The sequence below is a fragment of the Brassica rapa genome, unplaced genomic scaffold (genome assembly GCF_000309985.2).
Source record: "Brassica rapa cultivar Chiifu-401-42 unplaced genomic scaffold, CAAS_Brap_v3.01 Scaffold0234, whole genome shotgun sequence".
Classification (NCBI taxonomy): Eukaryota; Viridiplantae; Streptophyta; class Magnoliopsida; order Brassicales; family Brassicaceae; genus Brassica; species Brassica rapa.
This window is the reverse complement of record NW_022610178.1, coordinates 13,182-26,976: the sequence shown is the minus strand read 5'-3', so window position 1 is coordinate 26,976 and position 13,795 is coordinate 13,182. Positions and strand designations below refer to the sequence as shown.

General features: G+C 45.1%; 1 protein-coding gene across 1 annotated transcript; it reads left to right on the top strand.

Annotated features, from left to right (window-relative positions):
• The first annotated feature begins 995 nt into the window (after positions 1-995).
• Positions 996-12,454, top strand: LOC117129897. Its single transcript, XM_033283109.1, has 7 exons — positions 996-1,165; positions 1,514-1,714; positions 1,782-1,914; positions 2,005-2,304; positions 2,391-2,627; positions 2,925-3,067; positions 11,602-12,454. Coding segments are annotated over exons 1-7 (1,221 nt in total). The 5' UTR covers positions 996-1,163; the 3' UTR covers positions 11,807-12,454.
• The last annotated feature ends 1,341 nt before the right edge of the window (positions 12,455-13,795 follow it).

Here is a 13,795-nt window from a genome sequence, read left to right as displayed (position 1 = left end):
ATGGTATATCTGCTAGATCTGGCGAAGTAATCTACTATGGTATTTTGCGTGAGATATTGGAGATTCACTATCCGGGGATCCTTAATTTGAGGTGTGTTGCCTTCTTTGCTGATTGGTACAACCCGATCGTTGGATATGGTGTACGAATTGACGAGTTTGGAGTAACATCAGTTCTTTCCAGAAGAAGTCTTGCAAACTATGATCCGTTCATTCTGGCTTCACAAGCTGATCAAGTAACTTATATTCGGTATCCTCGTGTGAGGAATAAACAAGACCCTTGGGTCACCGTGACCCATATAACTCCACGGAGGAAATTGGAAGGAGTTTCGGATACGGCTGCGATGCAACAATCCTCGAGCAGTGCCATAGGTGATCTTCATGTTGATGGAAGCGAAATCGATCTTGTTGTTGATTTTACTGGTGTAGGTGACAACGAAGTATTCTCAGATTCGGAGTCGGAGAAAGAAGAATTCAACGAAGACTCGGTTTCTTCAGAATATTCATCTAATTCGGATTAATTAAAACTTTTATAAGTTAGAAAGATATTATATATTTTGTAATGTTTAAGAGGAAATATTTTTTAGTAAGTCTGAGTACTTTTTAGAAATGTTTTTCATATGTTTTATTTTATTTTAATGAATGTTTCAAAGCGGATTTTTTTTTAAAAACAAAATCTTCAATATTTTTTAAAAACTTTTATAAGTTAGAAAGATATTATATATTTTGTAATATTTAAGAGAAAATATTTTTTAGTAAGTTTGAGTACTTTTAAATAAAATATTTTTCATATGTTTTATTTTATTTTAATGAATGATTCAAAGCGGATTTTTTTTTTTAAAAAATATTCAATTTCCGACGGATTTCTGACTGGCTTCGGTCGGAATGTTCTGACCGATTTCCAACCATTATGGTGGTCGGAAAGCGTTATATATAAATCCAGAAACGCATTAACCCTAATCCGTATCCTCCCCCTCTCGACGAAATCGCCTCCTTGATTCATCCCCGTCGATCTCCCCCTCCATTCTGCGTCGCTCTCCCCCGCCGTTCTCCGTCGCTCTCCCCCGCCGTTCTCCGTCGCTCTCCCCCGCCGTTCTCCGTCGATCTCGCCGTCCCTTCATTCCCATCTCTCTCCCTCTCTCTCTCTCGAAAATCTCAGCCGAAAGATGTAAGTTTTATGAGTTTCGTTTGTTTAGTTTAGGTTTTAGGGCAAATGATTTCTCGTTATGATGTTGATAGCTTCTTGTCCTGCTTCGTCTGAATGCTTGATTATCGGTTTTGATTATGGAAAAAATTCCCGTCTATGATTTTGATAGATTCTTGGTCTGCTTCGTGTGAATGAATCATCGGTTTTGATTTTGTCAAATGATTTTTTGTGTATGATGTTGATAGCTTCTTATAGGTTGTGGGAATTAAAACTCTAAAAGTACATAGATTTTGATCGGTTATGTTGTTAACTCTCTGTCAAAAACATTTCATTTCTTGTTCTAAGTGTTAATTTGTTTTTTAACTCGAGGTCTTATGCGGATTTTCTCGCCGGTTCTTTTCCATCTTCCTCATCTGCTGGTCTGGGTTCCCCGGCTGCACAAGGAACAAGTGTCCCTCAGCCACAGCCAGCATCAATCATCGAGGATAGGTTACTGAACGAGTTGTTGGTGGCACCAGGACGAGAGTTGCTTCCTAAGCTGAGCCCAAATGGAGAACCAAATACTAGCTGGTAAATTTTTAACTCTTAATCTAATCATTTCTATTTTGCTATGTGCTTATGTATTCATTGTTTATAGGTTTAGGCGAAGAAATCGCAATGCAATTTGCAAGTCGATTTTGAAATGCTTTCACAGTCTCCTTGAGTTGCCTTATCCGACGTATGCACATGTTCCATTAGAAATTCAGAAGATGTGGCTCCGTTCATTTGCGGTAATGTCTTTTTGTAATGTAAATGTCCGCTTGGTTACAGATTAATTTCGACTTATGCATATGTTTGTTGTGTTTGCATGTTCATTGCAGCAAGATTGGAACTGGGACCCTGCTTTCACCAATGATGTGCGGACAGCCTTTAATTTGCAGGCTAGAAAGCAGTACACGAGCAACGTGACTGAGTGGAAGAAAAAGTGGAGGCTGAAGAAGGATAAACCCATATGTCTGAATCAAGATGTGTGGGACGGGTTTAAAGCCTATTGGCAGCTCGATGCTACTGCACATATTGCAGCTACCAATTCTGTTAATAGAAGAAGCAAGCGTGGTGGAAAAGGTGAAGCAGTACACAATGGTGGTGCTAAGACACGAGAGGAACGTGAGATAGAAATGGTAAGCGGTATTTTTTTTTCAACTTTATTAATTTCATCATATACATTGAACTGATACTCTTATATCATTTGTGTGTTTATTGGAAGACTGCTGAAAGGGGTGGTGTGCCACCAGATTGGTTAGAATTGATGAGGGATATGCACACCAATAAACAAACCGGTGAGGTGCAAGATCCTGTTGCGAGAGAGCTGTTGGCAACTCTGAGTAAGCTGAAGGAGGACAAAGAAGCACAACTTCAGCAGTCTCATCAGTTGTCTGCGAATGATGGATCTACAGCTTCTAACATGCTGTCCCGCGAAGAGATCAACCAACTGGTTCTCGAGGTATGTCTACTTTATGTGGTCAGTTGTTTTTTTTTTTTCTCCAGCCTATAACTTAGAATTTTAGGATTCGTTCTCAAGCTCCTAATATAGGTTTGGTTTCACTTCAGTAGAACTGTCAGTTTGAATTCAGTTAAAGGTTGTGTGACTTTTATATATAGCAAAACAGAAACCGAGTCAGTTTATTTCTTCTTCAGTTAGATGTTGGATCGGTTACTTCAAATCCAGCTGCTTGAATATTAACATGTTATATTTATAGTTCTTATAAAATTTTAAAATCTTTCTACTCTTCTTTTGTAGAATGTTCCTATTAAGAAGGGTCGTCGGTATGGTATCGGTCGTACCTCTGAAGCTATCTCAACCTCATCATCTCAGCTCTCTGTTTCTTCCTCGAGTATTGTTCAGTACATGGAGCGGATGAAGACGGAGCTTGATGAAGAGCGGTCATGTCATGTCCCCGATCCAAGATAGGATCGCCCGGACAGGCCATGGTGCGGGGAGACGCACCAGTCAGGTCATTAGACCTTGAGACAAGCGTATCATGGCCCTGAATGATGGTTAAGGGCATCAGTCAGCTGAGGCTTAACCAGGATACGATGGAAACAAGGGTAAAGGAGTTGAGTGAGTGTTTAGGCAGCTGGACGAGTGTTGGTTTGAGTTCAATCAGCTCGGTTCAGCTGGTATTCAGTTCACCATGATCTGTTCAGCTCACAGGAGCTGGTGGACTAGCTCACTCAGCTGGGAACAGCTGGAGGTCAGCTCAATCCGGTGAACGGTGTGTTCTGGTTCGGATCAGTGTGGACAAGTCCGGGACGGTTACTGGGCGAGCCGATGGTCCGGGTGCAGGACGGTTCGACCAAATTGGTCTTAGGCTTGGGACAGGGAGTGGGCAAGCTTCCAGAGTGTGAGCTGAGGCTCAGTGATCGATTTGTCAAAGGAAGAAAAGGGGAGAAACCGCCAATGGGCGGTTATGGGACGGTTTTGGGACGGTTTTGGGAAGAAGGGATGTGATTTTTGGTAACTGTTCGCCCAGGCGGTTGGGGACAGTTTAAGTCGTCCTCTCTCTCTCATTTCTGCCATTCTGGTCGATTTTTACTCACTTTCACACAGAGAGAAACACAGAGAAAATTCAAGAGAGAAAGAGAGACACAAACCTTGGATTGGCCGATTTGATCCAAGAGATTGTTCTTGAGTGTTCCTGGTGTGTTTGGGCGTGTGATCAAGAGGATGGATTTGAGGCAGAAATACAAGGAGAAGGCAAAGGAGAAAGAGAAGGAAGTCGCCCCTGGAGACCGAACTCCTAAGGTGAGAGGTGTGGCCAAGAGTAACCGGACAAGGCCGCGGATGATGGCCGTGTGAGTCTGGCCGGTTTGGATCGATTGGCCACTCCTTACTCTGACTTCTTCTACTCTGTTTTCTTCATATATATTGTACTATGGATTGTTTTATGATATTACAGGGAAGGATCTATCGATCTTAAGGCCTTGGCCTGATCAAATCCCCATGAAAGCCCCTTGTTCTTGTGTGGGCTGTTCATGGCCGAGATCACTATGATCTGAGCCGGTTCTTTTGAATCTGATTATGGGAATATTTTTCTTCTGAATTTTCATGATTTATCATGAATTTTATTTGGTATTTGGATCTCTTTTTAAAGGGGTCAGATTTGACATTTTTGATGATTGTTCTTGACTAGATTGGATCCGACCATGCAATGTGAACTGATTCTTGTTTTGTAATCTAACCTTGTGATTGTGTGTTTGTTTGTGTTGGATCCAGGACCAGAAATGGACCGTGGTAAGGGAAAAGCACCATGAGGACCGCGGCCATGGGAAGATGTGTGGTGATTGGGTTGATTCTGAAAATTGTGTAATTATTGTAGCCTATTGTGCAACTTGTGAACTTATGCGATTCTAGTGTGTGATCTATTTATTAGGATGATGAATGATGTATGAACCTTGGTTATTATCTATGAAATATCTATTTGCCCTAGTCGATGTTGGATTGTTTAAGTGTGAATGTTGGAACCTCAAAACTCTGAAAAAGACTTAGAATTATTTAACACTTGAACTTGAATATGTAAATGAAACTGGTTGCATTGTTTGGTGAGGCCGCGGTCTGGTTGGATTGGGGAATCCAGGATCGGGTCTTACAAGTTGGTATCAGAGCCTTCTTGATTCTAGGATTTGTTGGGTTATTGGTTCACCACACACTTGGCCGTTTGGACTCATGGTGAGATTGTTGGGTTCTAAGTAATCTTTTGTACTGATTAACTTAGGAGTGATTGAGGTTGTGTGTTCAGTTGTGGACTAACCTTTTGTTTGTGTTTGTAACTCCTAAGGAAAGGAGGCAACTGGAGCGTCTGGAGCAGTGGGGCAGGATGGTGCTGAACAGACCGGAGTGTTACCAGCTGGAACCATTCCAACCACAGTGCTACCCGCTCTGGTGGAGCAGGTGGACAATGCAACCGGACTTCCAGTGGGTCCAACTCTTCCTACTGACGTTAATGAAACTAATGTGGACGAGCAGCAAGAGCAAGTCCATGGAGACGATACTGGGTCGTCCAACGTTGGTGCTGGGAGTGGCCAGAATGTTGATGCAAACAATGTTCGGGTCACTGGTGCCGAGGAGGTCATTGAGCCGACCATAAGGGGCTTGGTGGAGGCTATGCAGATCATGGGAGCTCAGATAGCCTCCTTGACACATGCGTTCACACCATTGGTGAACTCGTCCGTGGGCCAGGCTAATCCCCCGGTTGGGTTGCTGCTGGAGTGGCTGATGTTGGTGCTAGCCGTGTGGCTGAGGTGATTGAGATAGACCCACCGGTCAGGCCAGTGCATGGTATGGACTACCTGAAGGTGCTGGAGCATATCTCCAAGTTGGGAACCAAACACTTTGCTGGAAGTGTTGATCCTATGGAGGCGGACGAGTGGAGAACCAGGTTGGTTCGAAACTTCAAGTCCACACGATGTCCTGAGGATTACCAGAAGGACATAGCAGTACACTTCCTGGAGGGAGATGCACATAATTGGTGGTTAGCTTTGGACAAGCGTACCAATGGTACCATTGAGCACTTTGCTGACTTTGAGGTTGAGTTCAACCATAAGTACTTTCCTGCTGAGGCGTGGGATCGTTTGGAGTCCAAGTTCCTGGACTTGACTCAGGGACGGAGGACTGTTCGTGAGTATGAAGAAGAGTTCAACCGACTCAGGAGGTATGTGGGAAGAGAACTGGAGGATGAGAAGGTTCAAGTCCGAAGGTTCATCCGAGGCCTAAGGGTGGAACTTCGAACCTACTGTTCTGTTTGTAAGTTCCACACGGTTTCTGAGTTGGTTGAGAGGATGGCCTTGCTGGAGACCAACCTCACCGAGGAGGGTAAGCAGAAGCTGAAGAGTTTGGTGGTATCCTCGGGTCAGAGTGGTGACAAGAAGAGGAAGAGGGACTCGACCGAGGAGGGTAAAACCTCAAGTGGTAGGTCAGAGTGCCCTAAGTGTGGTCGATACCACGGTGGAGAGTGCTGGAAGGCCATGGGTGCCTGTACTCGATGTGGTAAGATGGATCACTCAGCCAAGGATTGTCCAAGCCCGTTGGGTGAGTCCAGGACCTGTCACCACTGCGGCCAGAAGGGCCACTACCGCAGGGATTGCCCTAAGTTGCAAGGCAACCAAAGTAAGGGACGTGGAGAGGCTAGCAGGCCAGTCCAGGGACGAGGCCAGACCTCAACACCTCGTGTGTATGAGCTATCCAAGGATGTGGATGGGACTCAGCCTTTCCAAGCGATCACTGGTAACATTCTAGACTACTACTTTGACAATTCCAGTAGAATTGCATGGTATGGAACCTAGGATGGATAGATATACTTTGATGGGTCTTGTGTAGGGACCTTAAGTATTGGTGGTGTGGAAACACACACATTATTTGATACTGGAGCTACACATAGTTTTGTGAGTCCAAGTATGATAGGAAAAGGTTTGTTCCAGTATGGAACATGGGATGGTCCTGAACGAGTGAGTGCGGCCGGAGGGCAAGTTATGAACTCACTCGGTCTGGTTAAGGACATCCCTGTGGTGATCTTGGATAGGCCGATGCCTATAGATCTGATTGTTGTCCCCCTCAAGCATCATGAAGTTATCTTGGGCATGGACTGGTTGGGAAAGTATCGGGCAACTCTAGATTGTCACCGGGGAAGGGTGCAACTTGAGAACGAGTTTGGACCCCCGATTAAGTACCAAGGAATCAAGCCAACCTCTTGTAGTTTGGTGGTTTCAGCAGTCCAAGTAGAACGGATGCTTGGAAATGGTTGTGAGGCCTTTTTGGCTACCATTTACACTGATGAGGTTGTAGGGGCCTGTGACCCAGAGGGTATACCGTTGGTTCGGGAATTTCAGGATGTGTTTGGGGCACTACAGGGCATTCCCCCTGATAGGGCTGACCCATTCATCATTGAATTGGAACCTGGAACGGCCCCATTATCAAAAAGTCCATATAGAATGGCACCAGCTGAGATGGCAGAGCTGAAGAAGCAACTTGAGGAGTTGCTTGAGAAGGGGTTCATACGCCCTAGTGTATCACCTTGGGGAGCACCAGTCCTATTTGTTAAGAAAAAGGATGGTAGCTTTAGGTTGTGCATTGATTATAGGGGTTTGAACAGGGTGACTGTGAAGAACAAGTACCCTTTACCCATGATTGATGAGTTGTTGGATCAACTCCGTGGAGCCAAGTGGTTCTCCAAGATTGACTTGGCCTCTGGGTATCATCAGATCCCCATTGCACCAGATGATGTGAGGAAGACAGCGTTCCGAACTAGGTATGGCCACTATGAGTTTGTGGTTATGCCGTTCGGACTGACCAATGCACCTGCTGCATTCATGAAGATGATGAACGACATCTTCAGGGAATACTTGGACGAGTTTGTGATCATCTTCATTGATGATATACTCGTGTATTCCAAGACAAAGGAGGACCATGAAAGACACCTTAGGGCGGTGTTGGGCCGCCTGAGAGAACAGAAGCTCTTTGCTAAGCTAAGCAAGTGTAGTTTCTGGCAGAAGAGCATTGGGTTCCTTGGACATGTGGTGTCTGATAAAGGAGTCTCAGTGGATCAAGATAAGATCAAATGTATCCAGGAATGGCCACAGCCAAAGAATGCTACGGAAGTTAGAAGCTTCTTAGGGTTGGCTGGTTATTACAGGAAATATGTCAAGGGGTTCTCGAGCATAGCTCAACCTATGACTAAGCTGACAGGCAAGGACGTGAGGTTCACATGGTCTGAGGAGTGTGCGAAAAGTTTTGCAGCACTCAAGAACATGTTGACTAATGCACCTGTCCTGGTGTTGCCTGAGGCTGATCAGCCTAATGTGGTGTATACGGATGCATCCATAACCGGTCTTGGTTGTGTTTTGACACAACATGGGAAGGTGATAGCCTATGCTTCCCGACAGTTAAGGAAGCATGAGGGTAACTATCCGACCCATGATTTGGAGATGGCTGCAGTAGTATTTGCATTAAAGATATGGAGATCATATCTTTATGGTGCCAGGGTGCAAATACTCACAGACCATAATAGCTTGAAGTACATATTCACTCAGCCTGAGTTAAACTTAAGGCAGAGGAGGTGGATGGAGTTTGTTGCAGATTATGATCTGGACATAGCTTATCATCCTGGGAAAGCTAACCTAGTGGCTGATGCTTTGAGCCGCAGAAGGGCTGAAGTGTCATCTGAGAGGGAGGCGGATGAACTGGAAGGGATGATCAGGTCCTTGAACCTCAACACCTTGGTTGGTTCAGATGAGCCATTGGGGTTGGAGGCAGTGAACCAGGCCGATCTCCTGACCAGGATCAGGCAAGCACAGGGCCTGGATGAAATCTAAAGAAGGTAGCCGCCAATGACAAGACCGAGTACCAGACAACTGACAATGGTACCATCTTGGTCAATGGGAGGGTCAGTGTTCCTAATGATAAGGAACTCAAAGAAGAGATTATGAGACAGGCTCATAAGTCTAAGTTTTCAGTTCATCCTGGACTGAACAAGATGTATAGGGATCTGAAAAGGTACTACCATTGGGTGAGGATGAAATCTGATGTTGCAGAGTGGGTGGCTAAGTGTCCCACTTGTCAACTGGTGAAGGCAGAACATCAGGTTCCCAGTGGTCTACTTCAGAACCTACCCATACCAGAATGGAAATGGGATCACATCACAATGGATTTTGTGACTGGGTTTCCCACGACCAGGAATAAGAAAGATGCAGTATGGGTTGTGGTTGATCGGCTGACCAAGTCGGCTCATTTCCTGCCTATCAAGAAAGGGGATGGGGTCGACCGGATTGTGCAAGTGTACCTAGACGAGGTAGTGAGGTTGCATGGTGTTCCAGCAAGCATTGTCTCGGACAGGGATCCAAGATTTACATCTTATTTCTGGCAGGCTTTCCAAAAGGCCTTGGGAACCAGAGTGAATATGAGCACATCTTATCATCCTCAGACGGATGGGCAGTCTGAAAGGACAATCCAAACCTTGGAGGATATGCTCAGGGTGTGTGTGTTAGACTGGGGAGAGTCTTGGGAAAAACACTTACCCTTAGTGGAGTTTGCTTACAACAACAGCTTCCATACAAGCATTGGTATGTCGCCATATGAGGCTTTGTATGGTAGGCCGTGCAGGACACCCCTATGCTGGACCCAAGTGGGGGAGCGTAGCATGTTGGGTCCTGAGATTGTAGAACAGACCACTGAGAAGATCAGGATGGTCAAAGAGAAGATGAAAGAGGCGCAAGACCGCCAAAAGAGCTATGCAGACAAGCGTAGGAAACATCTTGAGTTTGAGGTCAATGACCTGGTGTATCTCAAGATGATTACCTTTAAGGGTAGGACCAGGGTTTCTGGACGAAAGAAACTGGATCCTAGGTACTTGGGTCCATTCAGGATCATAGAGAGAGTGGGTGCAGTGGCATACAAGTTGGACTTGCCATCAGCAATGGATGCATACCACAATGTGTTCCATGTATCCAAACTCCGGAAATGCTTGTCTGAACAAGACATTGTCTTGCCCGAGATTCCTGCTGACGTTGGTAAGGACCTGGCTTTGGAAACCTTGCCGGTTCGGATTGTGGATCGGTCAGAGAAAGCTATGAGAAAGAAGACAGTTCCCATGATCAAAGTGGTGTGGGATTACAACGGTAAAGACCTCATCACTTGGGAAACAGAAGCAAAAATGAAAGCTATGTATCCGGATTGGTACAGACAATTTCTTCCTGAGGAAACACTTAACATGGATTCGAGGACGAATCCCAAGTTAGTGGGGGAGACTTGTCATGTCCCCGATCCTAGATAGGATCGCCCGGACGGGCCATGGTGCGGGGAGACGCACCAGTCAGGTCATTAGACCTTGAGACAAGCATATCATGGCCCTGAATGAAGGTTAAGGGCATCAGTCAGCTGAGGCTTAACCAGGATACGATGGAAACAAGGGTAAAGGAGTTGAGTGAGTGTTTAGGCAGCTGGACGAGTGTTGGTTTGAGTTCAATCAGCTCGGTTCTGCTGGTATTCAGTTCACCATGATCTGTTCAGCTCACAGGAGCTGGTGGACTAGCTCACTCAGCTGGGAACAACTGGAGGTCAGCTCAATCCGGTGAACGGTGCGTTCTGGTTCGGATCAGTGTGGACGAGTCCGGGACGGTTACTGGGTGAGCCGATGGTCCGGGTGCAGGACAGTTTGACCAAATTGGTCTTAGGCATGGGACAGGGAGTGGACGGTTTCGATTTGTCAAAGGAAGAAAAGGGGAGAAACCGCCAATGGGCGGTTATGGGACGGTTATGGGACGGTTTTGGGAAGAAGGGATGTGATTTTTGGTAACTGTTCGCCCAGGCGGTTGGGGACAGTTTAAGTCGTCCTCTCTCTCTCATTTCTGCCATTCTGGTCGATTTTTACTCACTTTCACACAGAGAGAAACACAGAGAAAATTCAAGAGAGAAAGAGAGACACAAACCTTGGATTGGCCGATTTGATCCAAGAGATTGTTCTTGAGTGTTCCTGGTGTGTTTGGGCGTGTGATCAAGAGGATGGATTTGAGGCAGAAAGACAAGGAGAAGGCAAAGGAGAAAGAGAAGGAAGTCGCCCCTGGAGACCGAACTCCTAAGGTGAGAGGTGTGGCCAAGAGTAACCGGACAAGGCCGCGGATGATGGCCGTGTGAGTCTGGCCGGTTTGGATCGATTGGCCACTCCTTACTCTGACTTCTTCTACTCTGTTTTCTTCATATATATTGTACTATGGATTGTTTTATGATATTACAGGGAAGGATCTATCGATCTTAAGGCCTTGGCCTGATCAAATCCCCATGAAAGCCCCTTGTTCTTGTGTGGGCTGTTCATGGCCGAGATCACTATGATCTGAGCCGGTTCTTTTGAATCTGATTATGGGAATATTTTTCTTCTGAATTGTCATGATTTATCATGAATTTTATTTGGTATTTGGATCTCTTTTTAAAGGGGTCAGATTTGACATTTTTGATGATTGTTCTTGACTAGATTGGATCCGACCATGCAATGTGAACTGATTCTTGTTTTGTAATCTAACCTTGTGATTGTGTGTTTGTTTGTGTTGGATCCAGGACCAGAAATGGACCGTGGTAAGGGAAAAGCACCATGAGGACCGCGGCCATGGGAAGATGTGTGGTGATTGGGTTGATTCTGAAAATTGTGTAATTATTGTAGCCTATTGTGCAACTTGTGAACTTATGCGATTCTAGTGTGTGATCTATTTATTAGGATGATGAATGATGTATGAACCTTGGTTATTATCTATGAAATATCTATTTGCCCTAGTCGATGTTGGATTGTTTAAGTGTGAATGTTGGAACCTCAAAACTCTGAAAAAGACTTAGAATTATTTAACACTTGAACTTGAATATGTAAATGAAACTGGTTGCATTGTTTGGTGAGGCCGCGGTCTGGTTGGATTGGGGAATCCAGGATCGGGTCTTACAGGTCAAAACGTCAAGCTATTGAGGAACAGCTTCGTAGCGTGACCGCTTTCATTTCCAACCTTTACCCGAGCAGTTCTCTGCAACTCAAACCCAGCCGGACTCTGCAACCCAAAGCCCCGACGATCGATGTTTCTAGTAAGGAACTTTGGTTTTTTTTTTACGTGCTGGAACTTTGCCAACGGTTTTTGGTATGTGTTTTGGTGTGATTAATCACTTTGGTATGTTTGTACAATCTATGACTAGTAAATTAATTACTTTATCGATGTATGTTTGTTTTTAACTTTGCAAATCTTTTATAAAAATTTGACTTTTAAAATTCAAAATCGAACTACCATTTCAGTATTTTATAATCCCAACCGAAATAAACGTTTCTGACCGATGCACCTGTCAGAAATATCCGACCGAAGTACCCGTCAAAACTTTCTGACCGAAATATCCGTCAAATATTTCTGACCGTATCTTCCGTCAAAACTTTCTGACCGTATCTTCCGTCAAAACTTTCTGACCGCTGTTACCGTCAAAAGTTTCTGACCGCAATTATGGTCAGACGTTTCTGACCGACATTTCTGACGGAAATTCGTCGGTTTTCGGTCAGATATTTCTGACCGTTTCTGACCGCTTAAAAATTTCTGACCATATAGATCTGTCAGAACAGGCCATTTCCGATCGTTTTCCAACGGATATGACGGTCAGAAATTACTGATTTTCTTGTAGTGTACGAACAAAGAAAAAAAACTTCTTCCACGAGTTGAAGTTCGAAATGAACTTCTTAACCACTGACATAAAGTTCCGAGGGACCAGCCTATGCTTGTCCGTATCTTTGACGAGTTGAAGCCTCAAAAGCGCTTCAAAATGATCGACGGAAAGGGAAAGGCCATGCTCGTAGCTCAGGATCAGGATCCCAATAAGATGCTGAATGGCGAGAGGAGTCAACTGGCTTATCACAACCTCGAAACGGTCCAACACTCGGACGAGGATTTCGGGGATTGGGAACCATAAGCGACAACGTACTACGAATGCCTCGTAGCAAGTGAAGTAACCCTCTGGGGGGCTGTTAGCACACTCTTCGGGATAGGGAACCCGGAACTCCACAGCATCCGGGATATGGTAGAACAATCGCATGATCGCAAGAAACTCGTCGGTACTCCTGCTAGCATCCCCTTTCTCAACTCCACGATGGATCAGGACCGGGAACGACTTCTCTTTGGGAGGAGTCATCAAACCATAATGCGCAACCACCATGCCTCGTTCTCGGCGGGATGTACTGGGTGAGGCACGAACTCCATCTTCGGAACAATGAGCTCTTCGTAAGCACTCGCGGATGAAGACCCTTTTTCGCAATCTTTTTCTTGCTCGACATTTTTACACTTCTCTTGAGAAAATAGAGGAAAAGGGTGGAGAGAACGACTTCTCTTTGGGAGGAGTCATCAAACCATAATGCGCAACCCACCATGCCTCGTTCTCGGCGGGATGTAACGGGTGAGGCACGAACTCCATCTTCGGAACAATGAGCTCTTCGTAAGCACTCGTGGATGAAGACCCTTTTTTCGCAATCTTTTTCTTGCTCGACATTTTTACACTTCTCTTGAGAAAATAGAGGAAAAGGGTGGAGAGAAAGAAAGAAAGTTTTTCTTAAGAAAGATCTTAGAGAAAGACAAGAAAGTGAAAAAATTATGAAACAAGTTACATCCCTTCTTATAGGCATGAGGATTTACTATTCAAGCTTGGACTTTCGGATTTTAATTCCATCCAACACGCCTAACTTGCCAAACATGCCTAACCGCACGCTAGGATCCTACGATGCATGATCCTAATGGGCTGGGTGGCTAACTGTTGGGATCAAAAACAGTCACGACGGAATTACCACCCGAAAATCCTCGGAGATCGTATTTCCGAAAGAGATAGTAAAAATAAAGATATAATTTTTGTAAAAAAATGATAACCAATACGAAGTTTTTACGAGGAAGTATCATTGAAGATTCAAAAGCAGACGAACCAAGCTCGGTCGTTGTGTAACTACCGCACATACACGCTGTCCGGTCGCTACGTTGCAACCAAGTCCGAGCCGATGCGGGTCGCTACGAAGTGACCGAACATCCGACCCGATCGGTCGCTACATAGCGACCAAGCTCGGTCGCTACGTAGCGACCGAGCAATCGTTCCGCTCGGTCACTACGTAACGACCGAGCTCACGC